At 37.2% G+C, this 16341-nt stretch overlaps 1 protein-coding gene across 1 annotated transcript in view; it reads right to left on the bottom strand.

Moving 5' to 3' along the window:
* Positions 1-8090: 8090 nt before the first annotated feature.
* The window catches only part of LOC145662872 (piwi-like protein Ago3), a 72071-nt gene continuing 63820 nt past the window's right edge, over positions 8091-16341 (bottom strand). Inside the window, exon 19 of the mRNA XM_081728830.1 lies at positions 8091-13581. Within this exon, the coding sequence (XP_081584956.1) occupies positions 13495-13581 (87 nt within the window). The 3' untranslated portion in view covers positions 8091-13494. The remainder of the gene's footprint in view (positions 13582-16341) is intronic.

Here is a 16341-nt window from a genome sequence, read left to right on the forward strand (position 1 = left end):
CTGCACCATTTGTCCCCAATTTAAACTCGTAAAGCAAACAAGCTCTAAGAACTTCATTTAACACTGACATGATCACGAGTGATTTTTACACACCATACTAACAAATGCGTTGTTGTATTCACCGTGGCTGATGCGTCAATGAATAAGCTTTCCCAAACAGTCAAAACTTTCATGCCAAATGGACGCGGGAGTGGTTAAACACCACACGAACTTTCTTGCTTCCCTGGTACAAAATGAAGTCTGCTTGCTGTATGATCGGTATTGTTGCATGAGGCTATCATTCTTGTTTGGCACACCTTTAATAATATCTTATCTAATTACATGAAATCCACATTCATATTGGATGATAACAGTTCTTAGAAACATGGAGCGCTGTACGGTCAAATTGAAAACGTACACAATATGGCAGTTTTGATACGTACGCAAGACAAATAATTGTTAAAACTTTATAGGTATTTATTTAGAGCGAACAAGATCAAGTAGAAAAAAATAGCTACTTAAACATAAAACCACGTGATCTCGCATCTTTCATCTTATAAACCAATAGAATACTAATGGTGACGGCACGTCATATGCGAGCGGATGATTTCTTTCGAAGGGAGAGAGAATTTCACATCACTCTTGATCGATTTTAATCTCAACCAACAGGGATAATGCTTACAATTCAATTGATACAACTTATTGTCCCTTGTGACAGTTGCTTTCTTCTGTTTTTCCCTCCTGCACGTTCAGCCAATTATACTGGCTCATTTCTCTCGCTCTGCAGTGGTAAACATTCCACCCTTTCCGCACGTTGCCAGTTTGAATATAAACAAATGAACATTGTTTTAGTCGAATGTCGACTTGAGTAGTGGACCTGCTGGTTATTAAGAGCATTTTTTTAGTTCTCTTTTGTGCCATTTAATTTTATAAAACTGAGATTTATTTGCAGTGAATAATTTCGTATCTCGTGTACACTAGTCGTGTAGTTTCAACACCCGACGCAAAAGCTGGCAACGCAGCATTGAGCACCACGTGCGCGCAAAGAGCTGTCACAAGGGACAAAGCAGTATCAATTGCACTGTAAAGCCTCAAAGAAAATGTACAGAATGTTTCATGAAAATCGAAATTTCTTGTTCTTCAAGCAGGATTACTCTGTAAAACTTAGATCAAGGAATTCAACCCTTATCCACGAGTTCATCCCCAAGCAATAAGCCTATTTAAGAAGTCTTTCTAGAGAGTCTATGTTCGTTAAATGTTAAACGTAAGTAATGGAAGTCTTACAGAAATGCTACGTTCATCTGTCCTTTTGTACATAAACAGCTATCAACAGTAAAAACGGATTTAATGTTCCAAAAATGGGTGCCATCTCTGACCTTATCCCTCTATTCAGCCAAAAGTGGTAGAAACATTCTTCTTCTTCAGGGATAATCGCAATGGAGCAAAAACGATAAAAGAGCGAGAAACTTTTTTAAAAAAATATACTCAACGTAAGAATTTGACAATGCTTTGAAGAAAATGCAACATGGTAAAGCCCTATCAAATATCAACGGAAGTGATTAAGAATCTCGTAATAGCAACAAAGAAACTATGTAATCTTATTAATGAAATGTATATCTCCGGAAAAATACTAAGAGACTTCGAGAAAAGCATATTGGTGCCCACCCCGAAGAGAAAAGGCGCACGAAAATGCGAAGAACACAGAACATTTAGTTTGTTTTCCCATGCATCAAAAATACTGTGCAAAATTATCGCAGAAAAATAGAAGAAAAAATCGACGAACGGCTATCCGAGAACCACTTTGGATTCAGGAGGAAAAGAGGAACAAGGGAAGCAATACTGAGTCTGTAGTTGATCATGGAACAGCACATCAGAATAAACAAACCAATTGTGATAGCATTTGTAGGTATAGAGAAAGCTTTTGACAACGTAGATTGGAATAATATGTTCAGAGCGTAGAAGAATCTGAAAATGGATTACAGAGACAGAATAATAATATACCAACTTTATAGGAACCAGGCAATTGTTATAGGAAGAGATTAGAAGGAAGCAAGAATAAGTAAAGGAGTGAGACAAGGATGTGGACTTTCACCTCTCCTGTTCAACGTCTATATAGAAGAGGCTATGAAAGAATTCTTTGATACAAACGAGAAAGGCGTAAAAATAAATGGTCAGGTTTTCAGCATAATAAGGTTTACTGATGACAAAGCATGAACGATGAGGACATACAGGAATCACTTTCAAACTTGAACGACCAACTGGAAAAAACATGTAAAATGAAGATAAATAAGAAGAAAACCAAAGTGATAAAGTGCACAAGAGCAGGACAGGAAGAGGCAAACGTATGGCTAGATGGAGAGAAAATTGAAGACGTTAAGACGTTCTCCTATTTATGAAGTCTAATATTCTCGGACGGAAGAAGTGAAAAAGACTTAAGTTCCAGAATAGCGCAGGCTAAACAAGCATTCAATAGGAAAAGAGGACTACTAACATCAAGAAATGTGTCGCTGGACGTTCGTAAGCGATTTTTTTAAGACACGGGTATGGAGCGTGGCGCTTTACGGATCAGAGACGTGGACATTGAAAAGAGCTGAAACATCCAATCTGGAAGCATTTGAAATGTGGTGTTGGCGCAGAATGCTGCGCATATCATGAACCGAAAGGAAAAGGAGTGAAAACGTACTAAAGGAAGCTAATGAAGGACGACAGATCATAAAAATAATAGAAAAAAGAAAAAAAAACAGCATACTTGGCCATCTTATTCAACACTACGATTGAATCACCGTGCTCATAGAGGGAAAGGCAGAAGGAAAACCAGGAAGAGGAAGACCAAGGATAGAATGTCTATATGCAGTTACGAAGAGGCCTTATCAAAATATAAAACAGCTCTCCCAGGCGAGAGAAGAGTTTTAAAATTTCCATGTTGCCCACCAACCTATGGTTGAGGTGAACAAGAGGAGGGTTCAACGTAAAAAAGTACTGAAACTGGAAGTGATTTAACATTACTGCGATTTCAAGTTTTAATATTGATCCTCATAGAACGAACAAAAAAATTGAGAAACAGTTTCTTTATATGAATTTGATGCAAAAATATATGTTGTGTCTTAGCTCTGATAACTCTATTGTAATCGCAAATGAAAATCTGACACTTCGAGTTTGAATCTCTTTAAAGGATTAACAGTAAGATATGGCGAGTGTCCTACTGAAGGCTGTTTCAGCCTTATGGTGGTGAAGTACAGACCCGTGCCCTAAGGCGTAAAATCCCGTTTCCACCAGCGATCATGTTCAATGTGAGAGCCCCGTTGGTGAACGATTGCACGACATAGTAGTTTCCACTGAAGGAGACCTCTATTGAGCACTGCCTGATCCAATTTCGCCCACTACTACTTGCACACTTTCCAAAGGCCACCAAGTGTGATCGGACGACGCTTATTGATGTTCCGTTTGAGGAGGCCGAAAGCACAGAAGTCCGTAAGGGATGCATCTGGTGCTTGACGGGGATGTCTCGAAATGGAATAGCCTTTACACCTGTCTCCTGCATCATACGTGTCATGTAGGCCACCGTTCGTTTGGAAATATGGCTGCTGGTCTTGTCCTGGTGGATGAACACTTTGTCAGTGTCATTGCCATATAAAGCCGGGGCATGTTGGCGATAGATGGGTTCCAGTACATGCTCGATATAACACAGTGCATTCACATTCACATTTGATGAAACCCGGTGTATCGGAAGCTTTCCTTTTGCACAAAAACCCGTCACTACCATAAACCCCTTTGGAAAACTCTCCTTGCAGAAGCGAACCCACTTTGCATGATCGGTTCCACACTGCGGCGGTAGTAAATTGCACACATCTGATGGGACCGTCAAATAGACCCATGCTTCATCTAAGGTGATCACATAACGCCTTTTGTCACCTGCCAGGTAACCTTCATACAGCCTTTTGCATGCCACCCGCCGTTCTGCGATGTGTGTTGGCTTCAGAACATGGACCCGCCGCTTGTGTGCACTTCTGAGTCCCAAATTGTCGCGTATGATTCGGTATACAGTTACAGTTGACCGTCCAACACGCCTCGCTGTGTCACGTTGGGTAGGTGGATTCTCCAGGGTCACAAACCGGCGGACCTTGGCAATGACGTCTTTCGACTGCGTTGTGGAGCCGGTTGCTTCTTTTGCCCCTTTTGACGACGCATGGCAATGGTTTGCTCTGGGTTTGCATTGCGACAGATGGCTGCATTAATTCCCTTACCAGACATTGTGAACCTTTCTTCTTGCACTGTGTTCTTATTCGGCTATAGCTGTAGCCCATATCAGAAAGTTCTAAGATGTAGTCCTCCCAAAAAGGGTCTATTTTCGGCGGCATTCTGCTCACACACGTCTCTCCTCTGCACGGCTTGTACACAAGTGTCTGGCTACTCCGTACTGCGTGCGTCACGTTGCTGACGCGAAACTAGAGCCTCTGGTGGCGACTGCAAATTGCTACCATAAGGATGAAACAGCCTTCTGTATGTGGAATCAGCACTCCAAGTACAGATGCAATTATTGCCTCAACCCTCTACTGAACGGAAAGTAGTAGACATTTGGTTTCCCTTTCCAATATTGATTCCATAAAGCGACAACAGTAACAGATGTTTAGAACAGTTTCTTCACATGAATTTACTGCATCAAGAAGTTCTATCTTGGCTTTAATAATCTATCGGAACCGGAAATATTAGAAATATACTACTACTTCCAGTTCAAATGTCGCTCCTACACAGCAAAAACATTAATACAGTCGACAGTGACAAACAGTTCCTTTCATATGAATCGAGTGTTACACGAGTAGGTTCAATATTAAGTTTAATCCCTCTATTGAAACAAGAAGCTGTAGAAATATATCGCTTTTGGTTCTAATATTGAATTTTTCATACAACAAAATCTGCAAGAGTTAGCAAGAAATTGTTTTCCTATATATATATATATATATATATATATATATATATATATATATATATATATATATATATATATATATATATATATATATATATATCTATATATATATACGAGGTTTGTCCGGACAATACGTATAAATGTTGAATAATAACTATTTTACAGGTTGCAGTCACCGCCAGGTGGCACTACTGCTGTAGCCAATCCCATCAACGCTCAGTTCGAGTCAGAGCGCTCTGCGTGTCAGTAGGAGTGTGTGGCTGCTTGTTGAAAGTTACCCTGATTCATCTGCTGTCGGCATGGAGCTCTCTCTGATTGAAGAACAGAGCAACAACAACAAGTTTCTTGCTAAGCTAGGTAAGAATGGCCGTGAGATTTTTGAGTGTTTGAAACAAGTGTACGGAGACAATTCTCTGAAGGAACCAACCGTGAACAAGTGATTAAAAAGGTTTCGGAAAGGCCGAGAAGACGTGAAAGGAGACCCTCGCCCAGGACGCCCGTCGACATCGAGTTCTGATGAAAATGTTGAACGAATTCGGACTTGTGTACTTAAAGACCGTAGATTGACAGTCAGAATGATTGCTGACGAGCTGTCAATTCCTAAAACAATCGTTCACGAAATTCTGACACAAAAACTTGAAATGAAGAAATTGTGTGCGAAAATCGTACCGAAGCTCTTGACTCCAGAACAGAAAGCAAAGAGTGTTGAGTGCTGTGAGGATTGGTTGGAAGCAGAGGAAAGAGGGGACTTTCTCAACCGAGTCATCACTGGAGACGAGTCCTGGTTTTACGAATTCGATGTGGAGCTCAAATCTCAAAGCAAGGAATGGAAGCTACCAGGAGAACCGAGAACAAAAAAGTCGCGAAAGGCAAGATCCAATGTGAAGACAATGTTGATTGTTTTCTTTGATTCTAGGGGCATTGTTCACAAGGAATTTGTCCCTCCCGGCCAGAGTGTGAACAGGCAGTTTTACGTGGAAGTTTTGAGAAGTCTCAGAGCTTGTGTGGCCCGAGTTCGACCGGATTTAGCACAAGGAGGTTGGTAGATCCTTCATCACGACAATGCGCCCGCTCACACGTCGCTCGTTGTGCGAGAGTTTTTGGCCCGAAGCTCAATCACCGTGACAGACCACCCGCCTTATTCACCCGATTTAGCCCCTTGTGACTTTTTCCTGTTCCCGAAATGCAAAATGGTGCTTCGGGGGCAGCACTTGGGAGATGTGGAAGCCATCAAGGCACAAACGACACGGCAACTGAAGACTTTCAGCAATGTTATCAATAGTGGAAACGCCGTTGGTAGAAGTGTATCTTGTCTAAGGGAGAGTACTTCGAAGGAGACCATATTATAATACCTGAATAATTGTAAAATGAAATTCTTATTCAACTTTTATACGTATTTTCCGGACAAACCTCGTATATATATACTGTATATACGATTATCAAATGAAAACCTTAAAAGGGCAATACATTTTAGAATGCAACAATGAAAAAGAAACCATGCCTGTTATTTTTCAACGTAGTCCCCTTGACGTTGAATGCAAATATTCCATAGTTTCGGAAATGCATGGATACCACGTTGGAAGAATTTTTTTTTTTTTTTTGGTTGAGATTGTAGCCATTCGTGTACTGTGTTTTTCATCTCTCCATTACTATTGAAATGCTTGCCTCCCATCGCTTCTTTGAGTGGTCCAAACACATGAAAGTCACTGGGGACAAGATTTGGTGAATAGGGTGGATGAACGAGACACTTGAATTTTGTCATCGATAGTCTGAGATCAGACGGGCAGTGTGCGGTCGAACGTTGTCATGCAGTAGAAGTCCTCATCGTTTACGCCTGATTGCAGGGCACAGTTGATTTTTCGGCAGGTTTGAATATGAGACAGTTACTGTCACTCCTTTCCCCATTTACTGTTCCAAAATTACTCTTTGCATCCCAGAAGAGAGTGGATATGACCTTTACTGCTGGCGATTGAGTACAGATTGTTTTGGTTTCGGTGAGGAGCTATGCCGTCATTCCTTGCTCGCTTTTTTTGGTTTCTGGTTGATAAGAGAACCCAGATCCCATCGTCTATAACAATCCTGTCCAGAATTGTATTACCCTCGGTGTTGAGACGACGCAGAAGTTCTTCACAGCGATCTTTCAATTCAACGGTCAACTTACGTGGGATCTATTTGGCTGGCACTATTGAAATGCAGAACATTATGCACAATGTGTTGAGCTGAACCAAAGTAAATATTCATGATTGTAGCGATTTCTTTCAGCGTAATACGCCTCTACAAGCTGTTCCGCTAACGCATTGTTTTCGTCGGTCTCTACGCGGTCCCGATCAAGGATCATCCTCCACAGATGTTATGTCACTTTTAAAGGGACAACACGAATCACCATACTTCGCTGCCATCCTACAATGAACTTCAATTGATTTCATACCTTCACTATTCAAAAACCGGATCACCGATGTGACCAATGGGGCGACCATCTTGATACTGATACTACCGCGTTCGTCGATCTTAAAGCAACATACTGTCACCTGTCCGTCATTAAGTGCAACTCAAGGCATATTACTGCCACGTATCGAAGCAATCGTTCACCTTACGGCATTTGATTGTATTTTTAAGGTTTTCATTTGATCCTCGCTCGTAAATTCATCATCCTTAGTGTAGGTTTTATTTTTTTTATCCGTGTATTAAAAACGAAACTGATAAATCTATCACTTCTAATCAGAGTATTGAAAATCTATAGTTCACCGTACTTTCAGAATATGAAGCGAAACTCACTATCCAAACCATTATTATGGGGCGAATTTACAACCCCAAAAAATAAGCTGTAATTTTCAAGTCTTAAAAAAGTCATGATTTTTTATTGTATTTATATAGAAACGTATACATATCTTTTGAAAAGAATAAATTCATTATTTTATTTTTGACCAATTTAACTTCAAGTACTGAGGATACTCGGGAAGCCTTACTCAAAAATTATCGTCATATAGCACCAATTTCTTTTTCCTTATTTTCGACAGTTGATACGAAAATTATTTTGTTCACATACCACGTATATGCACAGAACTTTTAATTTGATTTCACTTCCTTATTCTTGACTCACTTAAGGGAACAATTTCAATCATTTAGCCAAAGCAAGGTGAAATTCAATAGGAAAAATACACTACAAAAGAATGAAATATCATAATAAAAATATATAAAAAAAATACTTTATTGTCTTTTCTTTTCAACAAATATGTTAAGTTCAAGACTATACTTTTCTCGTATTAAACACTTTCTACCTAATAAAGAAACTAGTACAAGCATTTACGTTTCTTTTTTCTACCACGTTATGAAAAATACTACATTCAACATAAAGAGATATACATTTTACTATTCTCTACTGAAAAAGAGTAACCAATACATTAAAGGAACAAATATACAAACAAAGAAGGAACATTGCATTGAAGTAAAACTAATTCATAATGATAAATGTGTATTCAGGTACATTTAAACATATCTTCCAACTGATGAATTCTGCTGTAAAAGCAGCAAGTTCTGTTCTGTACCTTCATTCAAAATACTTTGGCACTTTTAACAAAGCATCCTATCCATTAAGTACCAAGCTCAAGAATCATGTACAATCCAGTAAAAATACTTGCAGTGGCTGTTTTGTGTCATATGAGATCTGTACTTTAAGCACACCCTGAGTTCACACAAAAGTTCCAAGTAGAATTTTCTTTAACTCACCATACAACCTACTCAAATTTAATTTTGTGTTGCTTCTCTTAATATATATGGTATTTATTGCTAGTGTATTGAACACGTTAACACCGCTGATCTGAATTTCACACCATAAGAATAAAATCGTTAATAATTATTCGATACAAAAAAGAAAACATGATTTTTTAAAAATACTTTAACACTGAAAATTTACTTCAAATACTTACAAAGTGTTTTGTTTCGGAAAATGCAGCAGAACAGTATCCAAAATCATACAAATCATGGTTACAATAGAACTACTTATAGTATGTTAAAGCAAATAAAAATGAAAGTAACAAAAGTAACCTAGAATATCAAGAATATATGACTTCTTTTGTGTGTGTTTACATTCTGTTAACTCCAGCATACTACTAGTAGATTGTATTCGGAATTTAGTGCTTCTTATGTTTTTGCTCCTGGTGTCGCTCCTACAGCTTTGCGTTGTGGGATATATTATGCTGAAAATGCCCCTTAATTCAATTTCTTTTTAATATTCTATTTTTACTTCATTTTCTTATGCAAATCCATGGACACGTAAGACCTGGTGGGACAAGTACTATTAAGAGTGGGATTGAATTTGCTTGTATCTGATGTGCTACATCTAATGGAATGTCTTGATATGTTTTCAGAATTAAAACGATTAGGTAAGATAGAACAGAGAGAAACTTACTGTACTGTTTACAAGGGATATATTTTGTACGATATTCTGTGATTATGTTTACTGCTGGTGTATGCATAGTAGCAGGAATAAGTTGATAGATAGGGCGAGCGAAATCAGAATAATAATGGGAGCTACGCATAGAATGGACTCAAGGAGAGAAATACATTCCGGATCTTAAGTATTAAGAAGGTAATATGGAGTCTATCCAGTCCGTAATGATTCGATAACTACGTTCCGTGAACGTCAATGAGATAGGACAGTTAAGTCTCAAAAGCTACAATTGGGTAGTGTGGATTCTACTGCCGTAAAAGCAGAACATATTCATATGCTGACTGACTTCATGCTACAGAAGCACCAATAACGTTAAGGCAGATACCTCGCGAGATATATCAACTAAGAATCTGTTGGTAATCCTATACGTGACGAAGTGTTCCACCGAAAAAAGTAATCAGAAAACCTTGTTAATGAACAAGAAAATTTGCACAAAAGGACTATTTTCTTATTCGCTCCATTCTTCCTAGTTATAACTCAATCAAATCGTTATTTTATTTATGATTCACACGAAGGGTTAGAAAGTCCATTTAGATCTCTTTTGTGTATTATGAACGTTAATACATTGTATGGTTTCTATATTTCAATGGAAGAAATTACGAAATAGCACATCTCATTTAGAGTATTATCATCATACGGCTGTAATTTTGATTTAATTTTTCTTGTTTTCAAACGCATTCTTTCTGTGGATTTACTTGGTGAAGGTCTGTTAACTTTGTAACAGCTTAATTTTTGTGTAATTTCATTCTTTATAAGATCTGCATCATTAATTATTCTAAGGTGTCCATAAGCTTCCTCACAACTTAGCTGCCTTCATTCATAGAAATCTAATGTAAAAGTCATCTTTGTGTTTTGGCCATCTTAAATGTAATATGTTTATTGGATTGTGTGTGTGTGTGTAACTAACGTTTTCTCCTAATTTCTTCGAAATATAAAAGAGCTGAGCTTAAACATTCTGTCCTCAAAAGATCAACAATGAAAGAACAGGTATGACCTTGTTAATGGGAACCGAAACCACTTGTACGAGATTTAGAAGAAATGGTTCTTACTGCTTTCATCTTTGTCGTCACTAAACATATGAGACTAGTATGAGGTCTGAATGTACTTCAAAATTCTATCATCCTGTCTAATGGCAAGCTGATAGGTTTGAAGAAAATTACCACAGGTCTTATTTTTCTTTCTTTCTTTCTTTTTACGTATTGTTTCAAAGCATTTTTGTCTCTTGTAAACACCTGCAACAGATAAATACACATAGTAGAAATTGGCCTTGGCAAAAACGGTACGAGAAGTAATAAACATAATTATGCTTTCGAGGTAGCAACGATTGAGATCTAGTAAATTGTGGCTATGAAAAGATATATTCTTCACTACTGTGAAATTTTTGCTTATTAAAATTACTTGAAACACATCAGTTTATATTAATTATTTGTTTCAAAATACGTTCATTGTGTCTTCATTTTCTGCTAGTTGATCAGTTTATGATGGAAGCAAAACTGGTTAAAGTAGACAGTATACATTGTATATAAAATCTCATTTATTGTAATCGAAGGCTTTTACTGATGATATATATATATATATATATATATATATATATATATATATATATATATATATATATATATAAAGGAATTTTTGGTCAGAAAGTAGAAATAGGATCAGTAGTATACATCATTCTACATACCTGGGCTGTTTAATAAATGTGAGATGGTTCCGTAATTTGCATACCAAAGTTGAGCAACCCTAACTACTTCATGTGCTTGTTCCTTATTTGAAGATCTTTCAGAGAAGACATGTTCTATTATTGTGGCCTTCGGATAAAACCTCATCCCGTGCAAAGAAACGAACTATTTTAGTTTTTTTCCTTCTTTCTTGTTTTTGATCCTACTTCCAATTTAGTGTTATTTAACTCTTGATATAAATTTGGAAATTTTCCTTGGCAAGTTTTCTAACAGAATTTGAACTAAACTCCTAGATATTTACGAAGCAATTAAATAACTTCTTGTCACGGGTGAAAGTTTTCTTCTTGAATTACATAAATTATTGATTCCTCTTTCTAAAACAGCTTTAAAAATTTCTCACGCGGTAATGACGCAATGTACATGGTTAAGAGTTCTGAAAAGAGGATCTTTTACACACTACAGTATCTATTTGCACCCATCGTTTTGTCCTTACTTTGGTCTCATTCAAAAAGCACTGAGTTTAACCCTTTCAGCAGCTGGGATCGAAGTCGACTAGTGTGTTTCAACAAACGAAAGAATGCAACTAAAAGTAAATATTACTTCCATATATTTGTTTCTGATTAAAAAGTAATGTAGAAATTTCAAAATATTAACTATTATTGTACAACAAAGAATTTTTTTTCAGATTGTCTATTATTTTACGATGTTGACATGTCAGGGTTCCCACTTATTTGGCAAGCACGAATTCTCTGGCTTTTCCAGGTTTTCTAGGTCTATATATAGCGTAAAAAAGTAACAATATTTCTCATCTACTATGCATATACATATCTATGGTGTATGCAGGTCGAGAAGATTTGCATAACAGTAATTTATTTCAAAACATATTCCTCGCCCAATAGCTTGGTAAGACAGAAAGAGAAAAGCATTTTGAGAAGTGAAAATCTGTACTCAAAATTTCCCTTACTTTTCCACGTTTTTTTTCAGCTTTTCATGGAATTCCATGACTTTTCACGAGTAAGCTGAATTCCCTGACCTTTTTAGGATTTCTAGATCGGTGAGAACCTTGCATATCTGTAGAACGGTACCAGTCGAATATTTTCAATTATTTCTCGGTGAGAATCCAGGGTGTCTACTAAAATTCCAAAATGAAATTTCGTGACTTTTTCGTGACCTTTTCTTTCCCAAACCATAAAATTTAGTAACATTTTCAAGAGCAAATTTGGGTGCGAATTGAGCCGAATTTTCATGCTTGCGATAGAAGTATACTTTGCTTGCCATTTGGTAGCGTCTAAAGCCGATAATAGACATTTTTGGTGGTGAATTTTGACGTTTTATGAAACAAAATTTTCCCGTCTATACTTATGTTTGTGCAGATGAAGAAAGAAAGAAAAAAAAAAAAAAAAAAAAAAATCGTGACCCAAAAGCTAAATTTCGTGACTTCATGACTTTCGTGACCAATAGACACCCTAGAACCCTGCATATCTATGCAACGGTATCAGTCGAATATTTTCAATTAATATTTTAAAGGTAATTTCAGATGTAAATACTGTCTGTAGCGAGTAATAAATCGATAATACAGAAAATGTGAAAAACCTATGCGATAAAAAGCTATGAGAACAACTAAAGGTTACCTAAACAATATTAAGACTGCTTAAATATCCCTATTGAACAACAATCAAATTTCCATTAAATCTTCAAAATTCTACGTCTCACTATGGAAATGAAATATTCAACAGGGATACTTAAACACCCTGAATACTTTTTCATAATTTTCTTTCTTTCTTTTCGTTCTATCTATATTAACATTCTGTGCACACATTGCATCTTAGAAATTAATTCAGCGTTTCACATATTTAGGTGTAAAGAAAAGAAAAACATTAAATCAGTTTACGTCACTTTTGTCATTCAAACCATTCAATTACATTTCCTTTACGTTGGACTAGACATATCTGAAGGTAACATCTGCGTAACTCTATATGCGCATTTCAAGGTAGACGATTTTATGAACATTATGTTAGTTACACAGCTAAAGTATCTTTTGTGTGTCTACTATCAATCATTGTTTGCCAATGACAAAATAAATTCCTCAGATACCTCGTACACTGTCAAGGAAACCTGACTTTGACAGTCGGTAACAAAATATTTCTTACCACCCTGATTTCATGTTTGACAGAAAGGAACACTTTCTTGGTGATCTTGCAACATATAGTATAAATAATCACTATTTACTGATTGAAATAAACTTTCGACGCTGCTATAAGTCATACACAATACACAATGTCTTCAATGAAAAAACGAATGTAAATGGAACATTGAAACAACTTGGCAGTCCTTAATACACGTATTACAAAATTGTTGGTTACTAAAATAGTCCTTTTTTAAAAAAAATCAGTCATTTGCTGAAACAAAATCACTTGATAAAACTCAAGTGTTTAAGCAGGAGTTCTTTGGACGAAGATCTACAAGTAGAACAGTCTATCATGTAGCTTGTCGTTTGGTTCTTTGTGAATATTCTGTCCTACGAGGTAGGCCAACTTGTGTGCATACTGAAAAAGAAAACCATTAAATAGAATTTGCTTGTTAGAACAATCACCAAAGTAAAATATCTGACAGAAAAGTCACTTCATCAATTACGAAATTCAGCATAGCCTTTTTAAAATTATAATTTTTAGAGAAAAAAAAAAAAAATCCACACTTTCACATAGGAAGCTGCTGGTCGTACTTCACGTTAGATACATAGTTCGTATGTCATTGTCTTCAGAATGAATCAGACTTTTGAATGACACCAAATCTACAACCCGTAAATTCAGAAGAAATTATTATTTTGCGTCCCTAGGGTGCTGGTTTACCATGAAAGGTATCTTAAAAATTTACACAAGTGTTTGTCTCGGGATTCTTGTTATTGAAATGCGAGTAGTAGGTACGAAGACAAAACATATTTTCGAACCATATATGTAGTGCGAAATTGGTTAAAAATACAATTGTTCATTTTAGAAAGCTCTTGCTCACACTTTTAACATCAGGTTCTTTGTTCAATCAGATTTACACTAGCAGCACAACCCTTGTGGACTAGTTGGTGATGGGTTAGGAAGCGTTCTGATTATAATTACAAATATAACGTACGTAATTATTTATTTGGTCTAGGAATTAATTCGTGCGGGTGGACAAGAGATGGCGCAACGAACGGAGCGTCCCACAGTTCCGTGTATCCACACATGTGTTGCAAACCCCTGTCATCGCGTATCGTTCGTAGTATAGGGCAGTGGATTAAAGCGTCAACAACACCAGTTTGTAGTTAAGTGAACATGGCGCAATTTGTGCCTGATAAAGTGTTTTTGCGGGGTGTCCTGCTGCATTACTTTAACATGCAGAAAAGTGCGACTGAAAGTCATCGTATTTTGGTGGAAGTGTATGGTGACCATGCTCTAGCTGAGCGAACGTGTCAGAAGTGGTTTGCACGCTTTAGAAGTGGTGATTTCGGCTTGGCAGACCAAGAGCGAGCTGGACAGCCAAAAAAATTTCAAGACGAAAAATTGACAGCATTGCTCGAGCAGGATTCGTGTCAAACGCAGGAACAACTTGCAGCAGCATTAGGCGTTGATCAAACAACAGTCTCCAAACGCTTGAAAGCCATGGGAATGATTCAAAAGATGTCACATTGGGTTCCACATGAATTGAAAGACAGAGACGTTGAAAGACGAAAAACCATTTGCGAATTGCTGCTTCAACGACAGAGCAGAAAGGGGTTTCTGCATCGAATTATTACGGGTGATGAGAAGTGGATCCATTACGAGAACCCTAAACGAAAAAAAGGCCTGGGTGAAACCAGGTGAACCAGGTCCATCACAACCAAAACGAGATATTCACTGTGCAAAGGTTATGCTGTGCATATGGTGGAATATGAAAGGTGTGGTGTACTATGAGCTGCTGCAACCGGGTGAAACTATGAATGGAGAACGTTATCGACGACAATTAATGCGTTTGAAGCAAGCTCTGGACAGAACACGACCAGAATGGGAGAACAGACATGATAAACTTATTGTTCAACATGATAACGCTCGCCCACATGTCGCAAAACCGGTCAAAACCTATTTAGAAAATGTCGGATGGGAAGTTTTACCCCACCCGCCGTATTCACCAGACGTTGCTCCTTCGGACTACTACTTGTTCGATTGCATGAACGACGATTTGATTAGACAGCGGTTTACTTCTTCAGAAGATATCGAAACATGGGTCTCTGACTGGATCGCTTCCAAGGATGAGGACTTCTTTCGCCACGGAATCCGTACATTGCCTGACAGATGGGCGAAAGTTGTGGCTAGCGATGGACAATATTTTTCTTAAGGTATTTATGTATTTTGTGTTTGTACTACAGCTTCAATGTGTGCGTACCAACCACACGAATTAATTTCTAGACCAAATAGTACCTGAAATACTGATGAGAAGTTCAAGGGGAAATACTTCTCATTATCACGCTGAGCACAACAGGTTATTATTGTGTTGAATTTATGATGTGTCTTATACGTTCAATTAGATGTACTAGAAAGTTAATTACATGGCTGTTCACAGAAAAAACCATAGAGATCTTGTGTGTGCGCTCTGTAAATACATCACATATGTTCCTATTATCTTGATTTATATGCATTTAAAATAAACTTAAGACAACAATAGAAATTCACATAATGAAACCTGGGTGCTTACTCAAAGTTGGAGCTTAGAGTAAAAAATATACAAGTAGTACTTAGGAACAATGAAATTAGTGGCAAATTGAAAACCCTGAACACTTACATATTTACGAAAATATTCGCTTTATAGCTTCATAAAATTTTCTTTTATACATGTCAATACCGTCTGACGGAAATCTACTTTATTAAGTGAATGAAAACCACCTGGTAGTCATGGCAGCCATATGTAGCTACAAAATGGAAATATGAAATATGCACTTGTTCAACATTATTATCTACAGGAAAGATATGATGAACGTGAGTGGTTGGGATTGGACGATAGAAGGTTGAACAGGGTGTCTACTGAAATTCCAAAATGAAATTTCGTGACATTTTCGTGACCTTTACTTTACCAAATCATAAAATTTCCTAACATTTTCAAGAGCAAATTTGGGTGCGAATTAGGCCGAATTTTCATCCATGCGATAAAAACGTATTTTGCTTGCGATTTGGTAGCGTCTAAAGCCGACCATAGACATTTTTGGTGGTGAATTTTGACGTTTTATAGAACAAAATTTTCCAATCTGTACTTACATTTGCACAGTTTAAAAAAATCGTGACCCAAAAGCTAAATTTCGTGAC

This window comes from Thermobia domestica, chromosome 10 (genome assembly GCF_964235325.1).
Source record: "Thermobia domestica chromosome 10, izTheDome1.hap1.1, whole genome shotgun sequence".
NCBI classification, from domain to species: domain Eukaryota; kingdom Metazoa; phylum Arthropoda; class Insecta; order Zygentoma; family Lepismatidae; genus Thermobia; species Thermobia domestica.